The sequence below is a fragment of the Aethalodelphis obliquidens genome, unplaced genomic scaffold, assembly GCF_003676395.1.
Source record: "Aethalodelphis obliquidens isolate GAN/ISIS:26980383/991018 unplaced genomic scaffold, ASM367639v1 scaffold12, whole genome shotgun sequence".
NCBI classification, from domain to species: domain Eukaryota; kingdom Metazoa; phylum Chordata; class Mammalia; order Artiodactyla; family Delphinidae; genus Aethalodelphis; species Aethalodelphis obliquidens.
The window spans coordinates 23,985,018-24,008,892 of NW_020837956.1; the positions used below are offsets into that span (position 1 = coordinate 23,985,018).

The window sequence follows — 23,875 nt, forward strand, 5'->3', positions numbered from 1 at the left end:
AATGCCATTGTTTTATATTTTTTGCAAATTTCTTTAATATTTGGCTCAGTTGAAGACAGCTGGGTTTTCATGTCTGCTTATCCATTCAGTCTGTTGTGATATGTTGTTTTGGTTAAAGTATGGAAAGAAAATCTGGTCTCAGACAGCTGTATAGTTGGAAAAGGGAGGAATATTTTAAAAGCTTTTGCAGATAATTGTGGATATGCCACGTTGCCTCTGGAACATTCCACTGTACAGTCATGAGAGAATCAGATTGAAAAAAGCAAATGATGTCTTAATATTATTATGAAAATAGTTTTGACCTCATGGGCTCCTTGGAAATGTTTTAGGAACCTTGCAGGGGGACCTCTGACCATACTTCGAGAACCACTGCTCTAGCCCTTGAGAGATAAGAAAACTGAAACCAGAATGTTAGGTGATTTCCCCCCAATCACGTAGTTAGTGGAAGACAGAGCACTGGGACACAGTTCTTCTGGTTTCATTCCTCATGCTTTTGGAGGACTTAAATTATAGTATGACTTAGGACAACTTTTGGAAACTGATCCTGAGCGTACTTATGAGGGAGTTCTGAGATATCAAGTATAATTCCTTTTCATCTTGAAGATTTAAGAAACCACACAAAACTCCATGATAGGTAAATCAAAACTTTTAGGGAAAGTAGCATTAGGATTATAAGTGGATTTGTAAAAGTGTAATTTTTAACAAATATAAGAGGATACAGAAACATTAATTTAAACATTACATTTATGATAAGTGATATAAGTACAAACGTATATTAACCACCTCTGACTAGCTAAAGACTTCCTAGCATCTTCTTTCTCAATTTTAAGTATACACTTTTAATTTCATTTTGGTTTATTGCAGTTATTTGCATATCCATTATAAGAGGCATTTTCCACGTCTGAACCTCCATTCAAATGCTGGGTGACTTTCTGTTTTTATTTTTAACGTTGCTCACGCATTCCTCTCAGATTCCACTGAAATCTCAGAAACATTAGTAGCTTGGATGCCTGAGATGGAAAACACTTTGGAAAACTTTATTTAGCCTATTCGAGTAGGCATTTCTCAAACTACACCGTCAGTGCATAGCTATGTATAAGGGCCTTTGGACGGTAACTTCCTAGTGTTAATCACCCTCATTTAGCCCTCTTACATATATGTGAGAACCTTTCCCTCCCTCCATTCAGTGCTGGCCTACAGTCTCTGTCCTGGATCTGAGACTTTCCTTCAGAATTCTTCAGAAATAGTCATTTGAAGGACACCTGAGTTGTAGTCCTGATTTTGGTAGGACCTTTACAAACCATTTAAATGCGTCATTCCTTTATTATCTCATCTGTAAAATGAAGATAGTAATACCTAGCCTATTTATCTTTTTTTCATTTCATATGTTTTATTGAAATATAGTTAACTTACAGTATTAGTTTCAGGTGTACAACATAGTAATTCCATCCTAGCCTATTTGTCTTTTACAGTTGTTTTAAGATTCAAATAAAATAATGTAAGTGGAAATGCATTTGAATATAGCAGTAGTACATAGGATAGTGTGTAGCATTGTCTGTAGTAATGCAAAATACTATTTATTTTGCTATAAAATTTCCCATGTAATTCATTACAACTTGGTTGGGAGAATCCTAAGTTAACTTAATCTTAGAGTTCAGAGATATTTGAAAAATATGAAGTATACTTGTTTTTTTTTCTCTTCACAGAAAAAGATAATGCTAAATACGTTTTTAGACACCATGATGGCCGATCCTCCTCCCCAGTGCCTTGTCTGGCTACCTCTCATGCATAGGCTTGCCCACGTTGAGAATGGTAAGCAGAACTTTTATCATCCAGTTCCCTGTGCTATAGGAAGTATATGAACTGACAGTATTTGTAATGTCCTTAGTTATTATCATTGAAAATTACAGTTGACATTTGCTGGCACTCCATCATTTGAATTTGTGGTTTTAGCTTCCAAAAGAGGAATATTTATTTCTCAAAAAAAAAAAAAAGGGAGGGAGGACTTATTATACTTAGATAGGATACCAAGAGGTAGTAATATCAGGTCAGAAAACTTTGTGGTTCAAACGCCAGGCTTTTCCCCCAAGATTCCAGATGGTTGTTTTCTGCTTAAACCCACCTGACTTAGCCATGACTTCCTTTAGTTTATAAAAAGCATAACTCCAAAAAATTGTATATATTCAATATCAACCACTAACACTATAAAATTTTGGAATAGTTTAAAGGAAAATAGCCAAGATAGAATTTGGTACTGGGTTTCACCCATATTCAGTTTTTTCCTTTACCACTGAATTACTCTCAGTATCCTTCCCAAGTAGTTTGACTTAAATCTTTGTTTCACTTGAAATTGAAATGGTACTTATCTCTTAGTAACTACTTAGGTTTTTCTGCTATTGCTATCAGTTTATCTCCTTGTTTAGGTTGTTTGAATTCATTAAAGGAAAGGTCCTAGCTTTTCTCTGGAAGCTCCCTTCTTTCAAGGCTCTTCTTGCCTGTCTCTCCTCATTCCACAAAAGAGAAGGAGTGATAGCTTTGCGGCGCTAAAAAGCAGAGTCCTCTTTTTTCATTTTGTAAGAATGAGAGAACGCTACCGTACTCTTTTTATTTTCTCTCCCTCCTACTCATACCTTTTTTTTTTTTTTTAAAACTTCTCAGGCTTTCACTCAGTCATGGCTTTAGTTCACAAGTCCTTAGATTCAAGATTATTTTCCTAAAGTCCTGGAATCTCTTGAGTAGACTAAAACAGCTAAATTTTTTTTTTTTTTTTTTTTTTTGCGGTACGCGGGCCTCCCACTGCTGTGGCCTCTCCCGCTGCGGAGCACAGGCCCGGAACGCGCGCATGCCCAGTGGCCGTGGCTCACGGGCCCAGCCGCTCTGCGGCATGTGGGATCTTCCCGGACTGGGGCACGAACCCATGTCCCCTGCATCGGCAGGTGGACTCTCAACCACTGTGCCACCAGGGAAGCCCAAACAGCTAAATTTTTAAACAGGATTTTTGGATAGAGATTTATGCTGTTAAATTATTACAGTGTTGGTTCTTTTGAGGGACAATACCTTTATAGCACTAAATGTTTTTGTAGTTTCATATCCAGCTCATTTTCATAAAATCATTTCATATCTGCTATCCCAAGTAGAGAGGATCTCAGTTGTCGAGATCTAGTGTTATCCGTATGAACATTTTGTTGTGACTTTGTATGTAGTATATTATTTATAAATTACATTCTTATGTGATTAACACTTTCATTATTCCTTAGAAATATTTTGATAACAAAAATTTAAATTTCTTAGAGGAGGTATGTCTTTTGGATTTCTCATTCCAGATTTTAGTTTTCTGTTATTCTTGAATGATCTTGTATTATTTTTCTCACCTAGTGCTCAGGTTTTGTTGTTGTTGTTTGTTTGTTTTGAGACTTGATTCTCTAGTTAATATGCATTTTTGGAAGTAGGACTAAAAATCCTTATGATTGAGACAACACTGCCTTTGTATACACAGTGCTAGAAAGAGTTGTTCAAATGAATATTGAATATTATATCCCTCTTTCCTTTGACTTCCATTTCTTGTGTTCAGAATTGAATTGCCAGAGGGAACAATCGTGCTGTCAACATTTAAAAGTATAAATAACAGGGCTTCCCTGGTGGCGCAGTGGTTGAGAGTCCGCCTGCCGATGCAGGGGACACGGGTTCGTGCCCCGGTCCGGGAAGATCCCACATGCTGTGGAGTGGCTGGGCCCGTGAGCCATGGCCGCTGAGCCTGTGCGTCCTGAGCCTGTGCTCCGCAACAGGAAAAGGCACAGCAGTGAGAGGCCCGCGTACCAAAAAAAAAAAAAAAAAAAAAGTATAAATAACAATCTGTAATATACAGTTGTGCATTTATTGCCCACTTCCACTGAGTAAACTGGACTTTCAGGCTATAAGAGAATCCCAGTAACCCCCATAAATCCTGACTGCCGGCTGGCGGTTTTTCCTGAGGTAAGATGCTGTGTGAGGTGGAGAAAGGAGTCTCAGGTCACCTGAGTTTCCCTCTCTCCAAATCACTGCCCCTTCATTGGTTAGAGCACCTTATTTTATGCCAATACTTGGAGCTCTTACCTAAAACTAGTATTTTGATATGGTAGCCTTACTTTTTTACCAGTTACCATTTGCACCCAGGTATGTAGTAGTATTTATTTATTTATTTATTTACTGGCTGTGCTGTGTGTCATGTGGGATCTTAGTTCCCCAACCAGGGATCGAACCAGTGCCCCCTGCGTTGAAAGCTCGGAGTCTTAACCACTGGACTTCCAGGAAAGTCCCTGTAGTATTTAGTTCAGCAAACATTTGGAGGCCTTCAGTCCAAAGGACTGTGTGAAATACCACTTGCAAGTAGCAGAGACATAAAGCATGGCGTACTGGCTCTCACAGATTTTATGTTAGTGAAGGAAACATATGTCCACAACTAACAATATACATCTCTTTAAAAAAATAGGTTTGGAAGAGAAATTTTGGAATGAGGGTGTCTCTCCTCCTTACTGGTTTATTTACCTAAAATTTGAGACACGAATGTCATTTTAAAGAAGGAAATTAGTTGTTTTTTAAGGTGGATTGTAATCTATTCTAAATGGAAAATTTTGTTATTTTCTTTTTATTCCAGTGAATGGCTGGTTAGGTTAACTAAATTGAAGACAATTTAGATTCTTCACTTCTAGTTTTGTTTTCACCTTTGCTTTTATGTTAAATTTGGTTTTCCACTGTACTGACTTTATTCTCCAAATGAAAATGACTTCTTTCTCCCTCTGGTTCCCTCTCCTCCCTGCCCTCATCCCTCAAGTCTTCCACCCCGTGGAGTGCTCCTATTGCCGGTGTGAGAGTATGATGGGTTTCCGGTACCGATGCCAGCAGTGCCACAACTACCAGCTCTGCCAAAATTGCTTTTGGCGTGGCCATGCCAATGGCCCTCACAGCAACCAGCACCAGATGAAGGAGCATTCCTCTTGGGTAACTGCTTTGTGTCTCAGTCTGTGTCCCCAGCGGTTATCTGTTTCATCCATAACAGCACCAGGGCCACTTTTCTGATAGATGCCTATCAAATAAGGATGTGGTGTCATAAAATATTAACCCTTACATTTATGATGGGGCTTGCAGATATGTTGTGCTTCATCACTTGATTTGAAAAGGAGAGTTTTTAAAGTTCTAGGAGATGGAGATGATATGACCTTTGATGTGGTCCCTTTTATTCAGTAAAATGGAATGTTGCAGTGCTCGCTTTCCCAGTGAAAAGTGTCTTCTTTTTTTTTTTTATTAATTAATATTTATTTTTGGCTATGCTGGATCTTTGTTTTTGTGCGTGGGCTTTCTCCAGTTGCGGAGAGCGGGGGCCACTCCTCATCGCGGTGCACGGGCCTCTCACTGTCGCGGCTTCTCTTGTTGCAGAGCACAAGCTCCAGACGCGCAGGCTCAATAGTTGTGGCTCACGGGCCTAGATGCTCTGCGGCATGTGGGATCCTCCCAGACCAGGGCTTGAACCTGTGTCCCCTGCATTGGCAGGTAGATTCTCAACCACTGCGCCACCAGGGAAGCCTGAAAAGTGTCTTCTTTTAAAATTGTACAAGGGGGTACCACCCCCACCCCAGAAGACTTACTCTCTGAGCTTTAAGGAAGATTTAAAGTTCTTTTTTTCAAGCAAACTTTATTCATGCTTATAGGGTTTAAATGTTGCAGGGAAAGCTGCATGAGATGAAGGAGTTAAATTTTTACCTCTCTAAAGTTGGGTAGATACTGTATTTTACAATTGCCACACTGATGTCTTTACTTTCAAAAGCAATCTTTTTTTTTTTTTAATATAAATTTATTTATTTACTTTTGGCTGTGTTGGGTCTTCGTTTCTGTGTGAGGGCTTTCTCTAGTTGCGGCGAGCGCGGGCCACTCTTCATTGCAGTGCGTGGGCCTCTCACTGTTGTGGCCTCTCTTGTTGCGGAGCACAGCCTCCAGACGCGCAGGCTCAGCAATTGTGGCTCATGGGCCCAGTTGCTCCGTGGCATGTGGGATCTTCCTGGACCAGGGCTCGAACCTGTGTCCCCTGCATTGGCAGGCAGATTCTCAACCACTGCACCACCAGGGAAGCCCCAAAAGCAATCTTTTAAATAACAGTATTTGGGTAGAGGTCAATGTCTGATTTTTCTGTGGTGTTTATAAATCATGTAACAAGTTTAATATCAATCATTTTTTCTTCCCTTCTCTCAGTTTATTTCCAGAGTTTAAAATATGTCATATTTTTATTTCCTAAATTGCTATAGCCTTGCTTTAAATCCTTTTCCTCTAGCTTTTGTTTGTTGGTTGGTTAGTTTGCTACAAGGTAGAAAAATATATAGGGTCATAAGTATAATTCAGGATCTAGGTTCTTAAGCCCGGTCATCCTATTAGACTTTAAGTATTAGAAAGCTTCAATAAGCAGGGTTTTTTTTCTATTTTCTTTTTTTTCCTAGTTAACCGTCTTAAAACTCAACCAAGAAAAAAGCAAATAAGTTTATATCAGGGATTAGTTAAAAACAAGAAACAAACTTTAATCAGGTGTATACTTTACTTCCTACATCTCTGATAATGTGTTAGAGATAATTTTTTATTAGATGGCTTTTCAGTTACAGCTAACCCATAAAATTTTGTTAAACTGAACCTCCTATCCTGGGTCTTATGTTGTAAATTCCAATATTTCTTTTGGTTGAGGAGTCATTATTTTAAATTTTTTAAACAAGCAAAGGGAAAACAAAAAATAAAACCCAGTAGTTTATTCTCTTTTTCATTGACTGGACAGAATTTATAGATTTTCAAATTGTTACTTTTTCTTCTTCTTAAAGTACAAGTATCCCGCTGTGTTAAATGACTTATTAATATTTTTCAACTGTTTTTTGTTTAGAGTCTAACTCTTTACACTGAGAAGGCTCGTTGCCTTATTACCTTTCATAATGACTGGATTCTCTGGAATGTATCTCCTGAAAGTTCTCTTCCAGATGTTGGGGCTAGGAGGATGAGGAACTTCTTTTTCACCTTAGTTTGAACTTGCTCATTTAGCTAATTTAAAACCCATATAGAAATGGGGATTTTACATTTATTTAAAGATAAGTGACTGTTTGAATATTGCTTTATGATTTACAAAGCAGTTTTTCATATACTCTGTTGATCTATAACATACATAAAGGAAAGTACAGAAATCACGAGTGAATTCTTATATTTCTGTTTGATCCTCACAACACTCTTGTGAAGTCAGTCTTATCGCCATTTATTGTTATTTTTATTTCAGCTTTGTTATTTTTTTCTAGTTTATTAATTTATTTTTGTTATAGTGACTTAAGAGTTAAGGAAAAGTCAAGTATTATCAGCATGCATAATTTTGAAGCTTCTATCATAAATGTGTTAGTTCTGAATTTTGATGAGTGTTTGCATTATGATGGTAGATGCATATTGGTAAGGTCTTTTACATGTCTGTGTGTGACTTGTTTTTAAGACTAGGACTCTGTGTGCAGTGCCCTTGTTCTTTGAGGAAGATATGGATGAATTTTGAGGCTGTTGTGGGTAAAGAAATTTCCACCTAACAGAAAAATGTGTTATCAGTTTAATAGTAATTTCTTTGAAGTTTGTCCACTGTGTTTGTACTAAAATTTTGAATGAATGTTTCTCTGTGTTCACAACAGATGAATTTAGTGTGCATTTAACCAGTTTGTGTATGAATTTGCATTGTAGATTTGATATGTGTAGTGTTGGTGCTTGGAAATTTATTTTGATTTTTCCAAAAGTTCTGTTTAATGTTTTATCTAAGTAACTGTGCAGTATAATTCGCCATTCTTTTATTCATCAATCCATTCATTTGTCTTTATTATAGAAAAGAATGCCATATGGTACCATACCTGTAATTCATTCTGTCCATTCGTTATTTATTCAAAAGATATATTTTGAGCACCTGCTATGTCCCAGGCACTCTGTAAGAGGCTTATGAGATACATCTATGAACAAACTAGACGACGATTCCTGCCTTGGTGGAGCTTAAATTTTAAGGGTGTTAAAGAGACCACTAGGGCTCACCAACATCACTGTTTTCCTGTTCTTGCTGGGCACACATCTAGACTACATTTCTCAGCCCCACTGTATCCAAAAGGACCATGTGAATAGCTGTTACCAGTGGAATGTGATCAGAGTGATATATCTCTTCCCAGAACAAGACAGTTAATAACTGGGTGCCTTTTCTATCCTCTCTAGCAGCTTAATGGAGAGAATTTCATTAGGACCCAGAGAGGGTGAAACCATAAAATGAAAGGAAACTGCATCCTTGAACAATGGGTGGAGAGGAATATCCTGCCAACCTGTGTGACTCTGATGGAAGCAAGGGAGAAACTCTGTGTTAAGCTACTGAGGTTTTAGTTTTTGCTACAGTGGTTGGTACTGGAAGTGGAATTCTGTTAAAACAAAACCTTAACGTTTGTTTCGTTGGCTTAGCAGTCAGGAAGCACGCTGATGAGGACACTGATATTGGAGTTGGGAAAGACAGAAACCCAAGTTCTGCAGTGGTGACCAATTTGGTAAATTTGTCATCCATGATAATTTGGAAGACTTCCTTCATGCCAAGCGAACTCTAGGTCAAACGTTGGAAAAGGTCAGAGTGTGTGTTGACTCTTATTGGTAAGGTATTACATGAAAGAGATGAGCTTAGGAAAGAATTGGCTAGCTTTCCAGCAAAAAATGAAAGGGAATAGAGAAAGTTCTGAGAGTTGGGGCAGTGAAAGGAAAAACAGACTATTTCTAGAGAGCAAGAGATAAGAGTTGAGAGAGGTTTTGAGCATCAAAGACCTAGTAAGTGTTCTCAGTTGAAAAAAAAATGTGACAGTCCTGTGGCAAAGATCAGATGAAGTATAGTTCTTAACTGGCTTCTCATCAGAATCATCTTGCTCCCCCCTTCATAGCTTCTGATTTAATGGGTCCAGGGTACATGAAACCCGGACACAGGCAGTTTTTGAAAGTTCTGTTTTGCAGCCAAGATTCTGTTTTGCAGCCAGAGTTGGAAACTGCTGACCTATTGTTTCATGTGGCCTCCAGGTGGCTTCGGTTAGTTGAAAGCAAGAGGAATGGAGGCATGTCTGGGGAAGAACTTTGTGTGTGGTTACTGGCACATGGAGCCGACTGGAAACAAATAGATCAAAGGCCTGCTAAGTTTTTGACGGAATTCTGTTGGCAATGGAACCATGAGCCTGACTATTACAGCTATAAAATCAATTTTTAAGGACCCAGAACTTGCCCTGGAAAGAGGTGGGTTATGAAGGTTTTACGGCCCCTCAGGAGGGTGTGCCAGAGCCCACATGGCCAAGGAGAATATTTGGTAAGGAAGAACCTTCTCCTCCTGTCCCACTCTTGTATATTGGGACTGGGGAGAGCCGGGGCAAATAACATGCCTTTTCAGTTCATAGGTTGTGTCTTAAGGAGCTGCACGTGGTCTTGATGAAGGAAACTGGCAGAGCCAGAGGTCCTGCACTTGTAGTTAGATGTGCTGACTGAATGGGACTTCAGGTTTGCTTCTGGGCGGTGGGAGAGGCTTGAGTGTGTTCTTTGGGTAGTGAAAGTGAGCAGAAAGATATTTAGTGATTAGAAGTCCTTACCAGTATCCATGTTTTCCTTTTCTTCTGGATATATAACTAGATTATATAGCCATCCTCCTTGTAGCCGGATGGGCCATATGACTAGTTCTTACCCATGGAATTTGTTTGGAAGTCATCTGTGTTACTTCTGGGTCAAGGTAGTTTAAAGCAGGTGTGTCTTCTCCATTCTTTCTATCTTTGCCTTTCCGACTCCCTGTGTACACCAGCCCAAATGAAAGGATCTCTGTTAGTTAACAGAGGCAGAGTCCTTAGATGAAAGGAGGCTGGGGCCCTGAATTCATGGATCAGAGCCCCTCTTCCAGTGTACACTGGACTCTCACATGAGCAAGAAATCAGAAAAAGGAATCAAGGGTAGGCGTGGGGATAGTCTTATAGGCCTTGTTGAGAAAGTGAGATTTGAGCAAAGTCTTAGATGTCTGCCTGCAGACATCTGGGGAAGAGCAGAAGTTTTCAGGATCGTGGCCGTACAGCAAGAGTGTGCATGTGAATTCAGGGAACAGCAAAAATGCCAGAGTAGCCAGAGCAGAAGGAGCAGCAGGGGAGCTGTAGGGAGGGGGTCAGAGAGGTGACAAGGGCCTTGCTGGCCGTTGTAAGGGCTTTGGCTTTTACTCTGAGTGAAAGGAGGAATCTTTGTAGAGCTTTGGGTAGAAGATAGCTTGAGTTGATTTATATTTTAAAATGATCAGTCTGGATGCCATGTAAAGAGTAAACAGTGGAAGGAAAAGATAGAAGCAGACCATTTCAGAGAGATGATTGCAGTAATTAAAACAAGATATGGTAGGATGTTAGCAGTAGAGGTGATGAAAAGAGCTGAATTAGGATATGCTTTATAAATCTGCTTCATGGGTGGGATGTGGCTTGTGAGAGGAAAGGAGTCCAGGGAAGCTCTAAGATTTTGTCCCAAACAGTTAGAAGGATGGAATTGCCATCTGCTGAGATGGGGAAGGTTTGGGCTAAACATCATTTAACAGTGATTTAAAAAAAACCAAAAACAACAACAGCAGTGTATCAGGATCTTCCTCCAAATCTGAATCATTTAAATATGGCAATAAAAATCCTACAAAATATTATGCATAGTTTGAATAAGGTATTATTTTTAAAAGTATATTTAATAGAAAGCATGATAGTCTCTGTGACTGAATGAACCACTTAAACAGAAGTCCTTGTTCAGATCACAAGGCTGGAATGGTCGACAGGACCCACCTCTGTGTGGGCCTCTGAATGTGGCTTGTGCTTTTCACAGCATGGAGACATTATTTTAAGAGAGAGCATCACCGGAGGAAGCAGCTGGAGGACCAGCATCCCTAGAGAGCTATGGGGAAGCTGCAAGGCCTTGTCTTACCTGGCTGTAAAGTTATGTGGCAACATTCCACCATATTCTGTTGGTCACAGTCTCTAAGGCTGGAGGGAAGGAGAAGGGACTTCATCTCATGATGCTGGGGCGGTGGTCAAGTCCATCACAGTGGAGCAAGAGTGGTGAGAGAGATCCCTGCAGTTATGTTTGGAAAATACAGTCTGTCACCCAGCGGATAAAGCCTTACATTCTGATCAAGGACTTTCGTTCAGCCATGGAGACTATCATGTTTTTCTACCACATTAGTACAGTTCGGTGGCATTAAGTATATTCACGTTGTTGTGCGACCATCACCACCATCCATCTTTGGGACCTTTTCATCTTCCCAAACGGAAACTCTTAACCCTTTCCTGATCTTCAAGGAGGGCTGGAGGTAAACAAGACTGCTCTCATTCCCTGCCTTCCCCCTTGCCTTACTTTCAGGTGTCCACTTATTCTTGTCTTCACTTTACCAAGAGAAATTTGACCAATTCCCATGTGGTTACTACTCCATGGCAGGAAGTGTGTATGTGTATGCACAATACACTTGTACCACAGTACAGTTTGTTGTCAGTAGAGGTAGTTATATAACTTAGTTGATGACATGGAAATTTCACCTTTCTTCCCAGCAGATGGCAGACTCCACCTCTGAACAAAGTTACTTATCCCGTTCTTCAAAATCTATAAATGACAAAGTATTGGATTTGTTTAACAATCTCTATTAATATTATTGCTTTTTTTTTAAAGCAAATGTTAATGAGCAACTCACATATGTCCAGTGTAGTTGTTTGGGCACTGATGATATTAAATCATTTACTTTAAGGAGTCAGAAAATTATGTTGTTATAGACTTGGAACAATTAAGACTGTTGACTTTGTCAGAAGCAATGTTTCATTTTCATGTGATCAGCATACCTCTCCTCACATCTCTAGAATTCTAAGAGATAATGTGTATTCATTGAGGGAAATGGTACACTTCTTGGCCATGCCCCTGTTCAGTTCTAAATAGTTACATGTCATAGTTAAATAGCTAATTGTACCTGGTGCAAAACTAGGCAGGAGGACTATTTTTTTTAAAGGCATAAGACAGTATACCTACTTGTAGCAAGTTACAGCAGGAGGTAAGATACACACATGAAGAAAATCCAAACAAAAGCTACAAAATCTAGTCCCTTAGGTCAGTGCCCCACACTCCTCAGAAAAACTGCTGAGACTTGCCCACTGTGGCTCTGACCTGTTTTGTTTGGGTTTTTTTTAAACATCTTTATTGGAGTATAATTGCTTTACAGTGGTGTGTTAGTTTCTGCTGTATAACAAAATGAATCAGCTGTACATATACATATATCCTCATATCCCCTCCTTTTTGCGTCTCCCTCCCACCCTCCCTATCCACCCTCCCACCCACCCTCCCTCGGTCACAAAGCACCGAGCTGATCTCCCTGTGCTATGTGGCTGCTTCCCACTAGCTATCTATTTTACATTTGGTAGTGTATATATGTCCATGCCACTCTCTCACTTCGTCCCAGCTTCCCCTTGCCCCTCCCCGTGTCCTCAAGTCCATTCTCTACATCTGCATCTTTATTCCTGTCCTGCCCCTAGATTCTTCAGAGCCTTTTTTTTAGATTCCATATATATGTGTTAGCATACGGTATTTGTTTTTCTCTTTCTGACTTCACTCTGTATGACAGACTCTAGGTCCATCCACCTCACTACAAATAACTCAATTTCGTTTCTTTTTATGGCTGAGTAATATTCCATTGTGTATATGTGCCACATCTTCTTTATCCATTCATCTGTTGATGGACACTTAGGTTGCTTCCATGTCCTGGCTATTGTAAATAGAGCTGCAATGAACATTGTGACATGACTCTTTTTGAATTACTGTTTTCTCAGGGTATATATATACTGGGCTGTTTTCTCACAGCCCAGTAGTGGGGCTGTCTAAGCATTTCTTTTAACCCTTTGTCTTGATAGAAATTTGGCTTTCCTGTAGGTGTTCCACTTCTCTCGCAGCCCTTTCAGGTGGTGGCTATCTATTCTCCTACATCCACATGAATCTTTAGGGTTTGGGAGGTGAAACTATTGTTAGGGTGACCATATAAATTAGCATATAATCCAGACTCATGTGAGAGTGGAAGGGGACACTGTTAATTATGCAGGGACAACATGCATAAACTGCAATTATCCTGGGTAAACTATTTATGGTCACTGTTTTAGTTTTCGTTTCCTGCATAATAAATAACCATAAACTTAGCAGCCTAAAACAGCAGAAATATGTTATCTAGGTCAGAAGTCCAGGCAATGGCACGGCTGGATTCTCTGCTGTAGGTCTCACTGCATTGAAATCGAGGTGTCAGCTGAGGCTGTAGTTATCATCTGGGCTTGAGGGTCCTCTTGTCATCTCACTGGTTGTTGGCAGGATTCATTTCATTGCAGCTGTAATGATGAGGTCCCCGTTTTCCTGATAGCTGCCAGCCAGGGGTGACTCTCAGCTCCCAGGGGCTACCTGCAGTTCCTTGACATGTGGCCCTCATAGGCACTTCACAGCATAGATGTTGGCTTTCTTCGAGGCCAGCTAGAGTGCATCTCTCTGAAACCTCTTCTGAAACCAGCCAGAAAAAAATGCTGCTTTTAAACAGCTCACCTGATTAGACCAGGCCCACCTAAGGTAATCTTCCTTTTGCTGTATAACATAATCAGAGGAGTGATCGTTTATCATATCCACAGTTTCCACCTACATTCAAAGAGGAAAGGCTGATACAAGGATGAGGATTAACCTCAATTATAAGTTGAGGGTCAGCTTATATTTCTGTGAATGCTGTCACCCTGGTTATTTTCCTTCTTGTATTCCTTCCTGCCACTTCTAGATCTTTACACCCTGAATCTCTTAGATTAAAAAAAAAAGGGAGGCTTCCCTGGTGGCGCAGTGGTTGAGAGTCCGCCTGCCGATGCAGGGGACGTGGGTTCATGCCCCAGTCCGGGAAGATCCCACATGCCGCGGAGCGGCTGGGCCCGTGAGCCATGGCCGCTGAGCCTGCACATCCGCAGCCTGTGCTCCACAACGGGAGAGGCTACAACAGTGAGAGGCCAGCGTACCGCAAAAAAAAAAAAAAAAAAAAAACAAGCAAGATGCTGCTTTGAGGATCATGTCATTTTAGCCCTGTTATCCTTCTTCTTTTCTGGTGGTATTATCTCCATCCTTTCTGGACATACTCCTTCACTGCTGGATGGTTTGGTACCCGATTGATGGTCACCTCATGGTGATTTCTGCATCTCTGTAGTCAAACCTTTTAAGACCTTGGCCACATCGTTTCTTGACTTCTTCAGCTCTGACACACTTCTTCTCCACTGAACATCAGACGTCTGCTCCCTCAGTTACACCCTAGACCTTTTCACCACCTCCAACTGCTCCTACTTCCAAAATCACTGATTTCGACATCCTATTCTCGTTTGATATCCCATTATCATTCCAGTTGACTTTTCAACCGCTCTCACTAAGATCATTTTTTAATCTCTTTCCAGCCTTTTATCCATTGATCTGTCTCCTCTCTCTATCCACCATTCCTTGCTTCTTTTTTCTTCTCTCCTTACCATTTTAGATGTGGCTCTTCATTCCTGTACCATAAACGCCATTGTCCTGTGGCTTTTTTATCCATGTCTCTGTCAACTAAATTCATGGATGAACTAATTTATCTGCTTTCTCTAGTACTTCTGGAGAAATCCATACAATAGGACAGATTAGTATTACCTTAAGCTTCATGATCACCAACTACATGTTGATGCTCAGCATTGCAATCCTGTTGCATTTCTCTGATCACCTTGCTTTTCCATTCTTTGCAGTGGTCAGTTAAAGTCATAAAGGAATAAAGTCTCCATTCTTTTTAAACCATCTACCCCAACTCTTCCCTGTCTTTCAGTAGGTGACCTCTTTTCTTACACAGAGAAAACAAAAGCCTTAAGACAGGAACCCCCTTAACTTTCTGCTGCCAGCTTCATTAACTCATTTATATGTTTATCCAGCAAATTCTAATTCAGTACCTGCTACCTCGCAGACACTGTTGTAGGTGCGGGGTTACTTAGAAAAGGCTAGGACAAAGTCATTTCCTTCATGGAGCTTACGTGTTTTTTTGTTTTTGTTTTTGTTTTGTTTTGTTCTGCGTTACGCGGGCCTCTCACTGTTGTGGCCTCTCCCGTTGCGGAGCACAGGCTCCGGACGCGCAGGCTCAGTGGCCTTGGCTCAAGGACCCAGCTGCTCCCGCGGCATGTGGGATCTTCCCAGACCGGGGCACGAACCCGCGTCCCCTGCATCGGCAAGCGGACTCTAAACCACTGTGCCACCAGGGAAGTCCGGAGCTTACGTTTTAAAGGGGACAGATGGATAAAAACATTTTAAAAACAAAATCCCCAAAATAAGTGAACAAGGAAGATATCAAATGATGATAAGTTCTATGTAGAAAAGTAAAATGATAAAAAGATGACTGAACAGCTACCTAGGATATGGTGGTCAGCAACCTGCTGAAACTGACTCAGGAGGAGACAGCGAATCTGAATAAATCTGTGATAAGTAAAGAGATTAAGGTAGTGATAAAAAAACCTTCCCACAAAAGGCCGGGCCTAGATGCCTTCACTGGTGAGTTCTACTGAACATTTAAAGAGTTAATACCAAGCCTTCACACATTTGCCAAAATAGGAGAGGATGAACACCTCCGAACTCATTCTTGTCAGGCCAGTGTTATGCTATCTGATATGAAAACAAAACCTAACAAAACAAAAAAGAGGATATCAAAAGAAAAGAAATTACAGACCAATATCCCTTAGGAATGTAGCCTCAAAAATCCACAATGAAATATTAGCAAACCAAATTCAACAACATATAAAGAAGATTATACATCAGTTTCTGACCAAATGTATATTATCCCAGAAATGCAAGGTTGGTTCAACATGCAAAAATCAATCAATATAATACCATATTATTAGAATAAAGGACAAAAATACATGATTATCACAATAAATGTGAAAAAGGAATTTGACAAAATGCAACCTCCTTTCATGATAAAAATCAAGCAGCAAACTAGAAATAGAGGGTAACTGCCTCAATCTGATAAATTTCTTCAACATCTGTGAAAAACCCATAGTTAATGTTACACTTAATGGTGAAAGACTGAAAGCTTTCCCTGTAAGATCAGGAACAAGACAAGCATGTCTGCTCTTGCCGCTTATATAAACATTGTACTGGCTGTCCTAGCCAGGGCAATTAGGCAGCAAAAAGAAATAAAATGCATCCATATTGGAAAAAGAAGATAAACTCTTTATTTGTATATAACAGGAATATGAATATAATTAACGCTATTGAGTTGTACATTTAAAATGGTTAAGATGGTAAATTTTATGTGTTTTTTACCGCATTTTTTTTTTTTTTTTTTTTTTTTTTCTGCGGTATGCGGGCCTCTCACTGTTGTGGCCTCTCCCATTGCGGAGCACAGGCTCCGGACGCGCAGGCCCAGCGGCCATGGCTCACGGGCCCAGCTGCTCCGTGGCATGCGGGATCCTCCCGGACCGGGGCACGAACCGGTATCCCCTGCATCGGCAGGCGGACTCTCAACCACTGCGCCACCAGGGAAGCCCACCACAATTTTTTTTAAGTTAACTTTAGGAGAAAACGGGCAAAGGATCTGAATATACATTTCAGAAGATATACAAATGGCCAATAAACGTGAAAAGATGATCGACATTACTTAGTTATTAGGGAAATAACTAATCAAAGCCACAATGAGATGCCCCTTCACACCCACTAGGTTGGCTGAAATAAAGACTGACAATAACAAGTGTTGAGAATGTGAAGAAATAGGTACCCTAATACACTGCTGGTGGGAATGTAAAATGGTGCAGCCACGTTGAAAAAATAGTTTAGCAGTTGCTCAGAATGTTAAACAGAGTTACCATGTGATCCAGCAATTCCACTCCTAGGTGAGAATTGAGAATTCTCCTCTGAGAGTTGAAAATATACGTTCACAGAAAAACTTGTTCATGAATGCTCATAGCAACATTATCCAAAATACCTCAAAAGTAGAAATAAAGCCAACTGTCTGTCAACTGTTGAACAGATAATCAAAACGTGTTATGTCAACATTATGGAATACTATTAGGCAACAAAAAGAAATGAAGTACTGATACATGCTAAAACATGGATGAACCTTGAAAACATGCTAAGCGAAAGAAGCCAGACATAAAAAGTCACATAGTGTTTGATTCCACTTACATGAAATACCCACAGTAAGCAAGTGCATAGGGACAAAGTAGATCAGTGGGGTGGGCAAAAAGCGTATTGGGTTTCTTTTGGGGGTGGAAAACATCTTCTGAAATGAGATATTAGTTATGGTTACACAACTGTTTTGAATAGATCAAAACCACTGAATTGTAACTTTAAAAGGGTGAATTTTATGGTATGTGAATTATACATCTCAATAAAGCTATTAAAAATTGGTCAGGGAAAGTTTTTTTTAAGAAGTGACATTTGAACTGAGATTGGAATGACTAACTTGAGGTTGGTGGTTATGAATTCAAAGTCAGACCAGTCAGCGTAGTTGTATATTTTACTTCTGCCCCCTCATTGTGTGGGTAGAGGAGCAGAGCGGGTGGAGTTGGGGTTTTGACAGAGGAGTGTGACAAAGGAGGAGGGTTGGCGAGAGAGGCTGGAGAGTAGGCAAAGACATGAATGTCGTAATGGGCTGTGGAATATAAGTCGGTTGAAGAGAGAAATGAGACCATGAGGGAGACAAGGGACTGTGTGAGGGTAGCAGGCTCGGTGGAGACGGGTCCCATCGGCGCTGAAGTATTGTTCGAGGGCACTGGAAGGAGTGATCTAGAGAGATAGAAGTTGGTAAGAGAGCGCAGTGCTTGACATGGAGATGTTAGATAATGTGCGGTAATTGGCAGTACGGTGTTCTAGGACGTGACTTGAAGCTGGTGACCCACGCAGAGTGGGGGAACGTTGTTGTAGGAGAGTTCAGGGAAGGCTACTGTATATGCTCCCTGAAGCTGCTGTAACAAATTACTGCAAAGTTGGTGGCTTAAAACAAATTTATTCTCTCACAGTTATGGACATCACAATTCTATTTTATTTTAAATTTTATTTTATTGACATCTAGTTGATTTACTATGTTGTGTTAATTTCTACTGTACAGCAAAGTGGTTCAGTTATACATATATATACACACACATTCTTTTTCATGTTATTTTCCATTGTGGTTTATCACAGGATATTGAATATAGTTCCCTGTGCTATACAGTAGGACCTTGTTGTGCATCCATTCTGTATGTGATAGCTTGCATCTGCGAATCCCAAACTCCCAGCCCATCCCTCCCTCACCCCCCTCCCCCTTGGCAACCACAAGTCTGTTCCCTCTGTGGATACCATAATTTGAAATCAAGATGTTAGCAGGGCCATACTCCCTCTGGAGGCTCCAGGGAAGAATCCATTTATATTAGTCAGGGTTCTCCAGAGAAACAGAGTCAAAAGGGTTTACAATTATATAAGAAGTGATTATTATAAGGAATGGGCTCCTGCAGCAGTGGAAGCTGACAAGCCTCAAGATCTGCAGGAAGAGTCAGAAAGCTGGAAACCCAGCAGAGCCAAGGGTGTAGTTCCAGTTTGAGTCTGAAGGCCTGAGAACCAGAACTGATAATGTAGTTCCCGTCTGAAGGCCTGTAGGCTTGAGACCCAGGAAGAGCAGATGTTTCAATTCAACTCCAAAAGCAGAAAATCCAGTATCCCAGTTCAAAGTCAGTCAGGCAGGAGGAATTCTCTTACTTGAGGGAGGGTCAGCCGCTTTATTCTGTTCAGGTCTTCAACTGATTGGATGAGGCCCACCCACATTAGGAAGACAAATCCGCTTTACTCGGTCTGCCAATCTGTATGTTAATCTCATTCAAAAACACCCTCACAGGAGCACTCACAGTAATGTTTGACCCACTATCCGGGCACGCTGTAGCACAGGTTAAGTTAGCACACAGGATTAACCATCACAGCGTTCTTTGCCTCTTCCACCTTTTGGTGACTGTTGGCATTCCTTGACTTGTGGCTGCCTCACTCCAGTCTCTGCCTCCTTGGTCACATTGCCTCTTCCTCTTCTCTCTCTTCTCTGTGTGTCTATCTTATAAGTATACATGTAATTGCATTTTGGGTCTACCCAGATAATCCAGGATAAACTCTTTGTCTCCAAATCCTTAACTCAATCACATATTTTGCCATAGAAGGTAATATTTACTCTTTTGACATATAGTGCAGCATTCTCAGGTTCCAGAGATGAGGGTGTGGGCATATCTTTTGGGAGGTCCTCCATTCAATTGACCACAATAGTATATGGGAAAGGTCAACTCTGTGGATGTTGAAATCAACAAGAATTATGACAGTAATATTGGACTCCACTGTAGAGGGATATTTAGGGTTTTGGTCTGATGACATGAAATTCAAAACGGGGGTTTTAAGGAAAAGGGGAGATAATCTGAGAATGGCAGTGAGGTTCTGGGAGGACATCTCCCCACCTGGAGGTCCAGCTGTTTGAGGGGTATGAGAGAGAAAGCAGCTGCCACTTGAATGGCTGCAGAGGAAGCCAGGCCTTCAGGGAAAGCCAGGTTTCTATGTGAAAGTAACACTCGGAGAAGAGGATTCTCAGCCAGAGAAGGGATTTTGCTGATGGTAGACTATGAAGATAAGTTGAAGGATTTGAGAGTGGAGGATTAGTGAGAGATGGGGTCTTGTGAGGCTATGTGCAGAGCCTTATGAGAATGAGAATCCAAGCGGGGAGTCTAGGATTTCTTATGAAACAGGCATAACCTATGATAAAGGTTGTGTTGGAATTAGCCCCAGATAGTCTCCTAGGCAGATCATGGTGCTGTCAATGTGAGTATTACTGGGAGAGGGTCTTGCCAGGAGTGAGCAGAGCTCTGGGCTCCCATCTTTACTCCTGTTAAGGTGGTATGAAACCTGGGGAGATGGCCCTGAAGTTCTCCTGACCACAGCTAAACTGACTGCTTCGCTGACCAAGGCCTTCCCTCTGAAATTATGAATTTCTTGGGCCATCCAAGGGATAGAAGGAATAGGCTAGAGGTATCCTGACAGCATTTATCAGCATTTTCAGGAGGTTGAATGAGATACTTTAAATATTGTTCTTTTCAGTATTTGAATATTGCCCCTGTTCTGCTGTGGTATTGGATGCACTGTGTATTCTTAAACCCATTTACAGCTGCAGAAGTGCTGAGTTTGAAAGCAGAACATTTGAAATGGACCCAGCTGGTTAAAAAGATGGATACTTATCAAAGTATTGATGTATAGTTTATGAAATAATAAGGTGTTTTTTTCAACTAGCCTGATTATTTTTAGAGCAAAGAGATGACAGGGAGATTTTCCATTGCAGAGAATGTGTGGCTTAACCGAAACCAAGCAGTTCTTCAAGTGAATGGTTTCCTCTGGCAGTCATCTTAGCCACAGCCCTTTCTCCAGTGTTACATCTTTTTTGATTATTACACGTGGCTGCCAGAGCTGAACTGGAGAATGTGTATCCAGCTTCCATGTGTAGAGAGGATTAGAGGAATCTGTATGGCCCAGCAGTGTGAATTGCTTGTCTGTTTCTACGTTAACTCAAGATATAGCAGTGATTATTGTCTGTATATCTAGGACATTCTGAGATCTACAGATACAGATTTATGGTAGAACTGTTTCTCTAAATACGCTTAATACACGTGTATTGTATATTCATTACCTTTTATCTCCATTTAGGGGCTACAAAATGTCCACTTATGAGATTTTTGATTACCTGTGATAAACCAGATATTGTGTTCCCTGGCATTCTTTCCTGAGCTGCTTTTCTTATTCTTTTTTTTTCAATTGAAGTATAGTTGATTTACAATATTATGTTAGTTTCAGGTGCACAACACACTGATTCAGTGAGCTGTCTTTTCTTCTCTTGCTGCAACCTCTGAGCGTACCAGGTTTTAGATGACCCTCCCCAACCAACCCCCCCAACACTAATAGATTTATGCAGTTCTTTTTTTTAACTTTATTTTTGTTTATTTTTAAAATATTTGTTTATTTAGTTATTTGGCTGCGCCAGGTCTTAATTGCAGCACGTGGGATCTTTGTTGCCACATGCGGGATCTTCATGGTAGCATGCGGGATCTTTAGTTGCGGCACGCGAGATCTTTAGTTGCTTCATGCGGAATCTTTAGTTGCGGCACATGGAATCTTTAGTTGCGGCACGTGGAATCTTTAGTTGCGGCATGTGGGATCTAGTTCCCTAACCAGGGATCAAACCCAGGCCCCCTGCCTTGGTAGCATGGAGTCTTAACCGCTGGGCTACCAAGGAAGTCCCTCTGCAGGGACTTAAAATAAATTTATTTATTTATTTTTACTTTTGGCTGCGTTGGGTCCTCATTGCTGCACGTGGGCTCCCTACAGTTGTGGCTAGTGGGGGCCACTCTTTGCCGTGGTGTGCAAGCTTCTCATTGGATGGCCTCTCCCGTTGTAGAGCACGGGCTCCAGGCACTTGGGCTTCAGCAGTTGTGACTCATGGGCTCCAGAGCGCAGGCTCAGTAGCTGTGGGGCACGGGCCCAGTCACTCCACGGCATGTGGGATCCTCCCGGACCAGGGCTCGTACCCGTGTCCCCTGCATTGGCAGGTGGATTCTTAACCACTGTGCCACCAAGGAAGCCCCCCTCTGCAGTTCTTAATTCCAGCCGAGGCTTCTGGTCCAGGTTAAGACTCCCATATTCAGTGGTCCTATGGACATTTCCATCTTGAAGTCTCACTAGCTTTTCTGTCAACACATGGTTCTAATAATTTTTTCAGTCAATTTTCTTAGACTTCTAAGTAGATAACTATATTTCCTGTGGGAAACAGTAACAATCATTTTCCGGTAGTTATACCTTTTTTTTTTTTTTTAACCTTTTTGTTTTGGCAAGAACTTCTAGATCAGTGCTTCCCAAAATGGCTTGAAAAGAATCAGCTGGGCAGCTTGTTTAATATACAGAGTACCAGGTCTCTACCCTTGGGAATTTTAACTTAGTAGGTCTGGGTTGAGTTAGAGGAATCTGTTTTGTTTTGTTTCATTTTGAAACAAATACCCCAGGAATTTTTTAATCTTCGGACAGCTTTGGGAGACACTGTTTCAGAGCTAAGTAATAGTGGTGGTGGTCTTCGGTTCCTGGCTGTGGGGCATCTGTATCATGTGTGACGTTAATTGACTTCTGGCTCCGTTCCTGCCTTCACCTGTGGCAGTGTTTGTGACAGCCTTTGGAGGTAGCCGGTGCCCAGGTGTTATCCAGGGGGAAATTTCAGCCAGGCAAAGAGCTTTCTGCCCTGGTAATCGTTCAGTAAACATTTCTAGTGCCTGTTCTGCTCCAGGCCCCAGAGAGTGCTGCTGTACAAAGAAGCACTTTGGTGGGTCTTCTTGGTTTTCCAACCTTCATGCTCTCTCCAACCTCCAGCCTCCCTTTTGTGGGACTTTGGCTGCCTGTAAATCTTTTTCCATCGTACTCAAGTGCTCTGCTCCTTTTTGTCTTAGCTGACTAGACCCTTTGTTTACCCAGACCTGAAGTACTGGTCACACTTCTCCTTCCTCATTCTATCCTGCCATGCAATCTGTTGCTGCATTTGGCCAGAGAACTATCTGTTCAATGTATTCTAGAAGCAGCTTCTAAATCAGAGATGATTTGTAACACACTGGGGTTTTATCTTATGGAGTAACATTTTGAAAGCGTCTTCAGTTTTGTCTTTGGACTTGGACTTTTATGTATGGCTTTAACTCACAGGCAGCACTATGACAGTATTGAACTATTTCCAGTTGCTTGTTCTACCATATTTTCTTACTTCTATGTCTCTCAATCTGTTGTTCTATCTCCCTTTGTCTCCTCTCCTCCCCATCCTCCCAAATTTCCCATGCCAACTTCTCTTCAGCCTCTGAGGTTCAGCTCAGCCATTGCCTCTTTTCCTGATCCCCAAGCTGATTTATATGTCTCTTCATGCTCTGCTATGGCACGCTGAATACCTCTTTTAAGGCACTTATCATGCTATTATAATTATCTGTTCATTTGTCTGTATATTCTATTATCTCATAACTCCTTAGTATGTTATTAGCCTATATACCCCTGTGTTTGTTAAAGAACATTATAAAGTTGGCATCTCCCACTTGTTCCAGTTTTTAAACTACTTTTGATCATGGGAATGTCTTCCTGACTTGAAAAAGTGTGAGAGATTGATAATATTCAATTTTGGCAAGAGTGTGTAGAGAAGAGGACTCTAGAAGATTGTTGGTAGGAGTGTGAATTGATACAATATTTGAAAAATAAAATTTTAAATGCATATAAACTTTACCTCAGCAATTCCCCATATAGGAATTCTCCCACAAAGACCCTTGCATCAAGTATATTAGGATTTTGGTATGAAGAGATGGCCAAAATCTCCAACAGTAACAAAATGGCTAAATTTATTATGGTATAGATACATACATATATATATATAATTATAACTGTGGAATTTTGTGTAGCAGTCAAAATAAGTGAAATAGATTTATATGTTCAGATGTGGAAAGAGGTCCATAGTATATACCCATTTTCCTCCCTCCTCAGAGGTAACCTCTATTTTGAATTTAGTACTCAATATTTCCATTCATACTGATATTTTCATATTTTTTTATTACACATGTGTGTGTGGCCATTAAAATATATAGCATTGGGCTTCCCTGGTGGCGCAGTGGTAGAGAGTCCGGCTGCCGATGCAGGGGACACGGGTTCATGCCCCGGTCCGGGAAGATCCCACATGCTGTGGAGAGGCTGGGCCCGTGAGCCATGGCCGCTGAGCCTGCGCGTCCGGAGCCTGTGCTCCGCAACGGGAGAGGCCACAACAGTGAGAGGCCCACGTACCGCA

General features: G+C 41.0%; 1 protein-coding gene across 17 annotated transcripts in view; it reads left to right on the top strand.

Moving 5' to 3' along the window:
* The window catches only part of DTNB (dystrobrevin beta), a 244,921-nt gene that overhangs the window by 84,364 nt on the left and 136,682 nt on the right, over positions 1–23,875 (top strand). For all 17 annotated transcript variants that reach the window (XR_003434136.1, XR_003434137.1, XM_027113669.1 and 14 more), the window contains 2 exons: positions 1,707–1,812; positions 4,811–4,977. Coding sequence is in view for 15 of the 17 variants with exons in the window: in XM_027113669.1 (XP_026969470.1) it covers positions 1,707–1,812; positions 4,811–4,977 (273 nt within the window). In the remaining 2 variants the exon portion in view is untranslated. The remainder of the gene's footprint in view (positions 1–1,706; positions 1,813–4,810; positions 4,978–23,875) is intronic.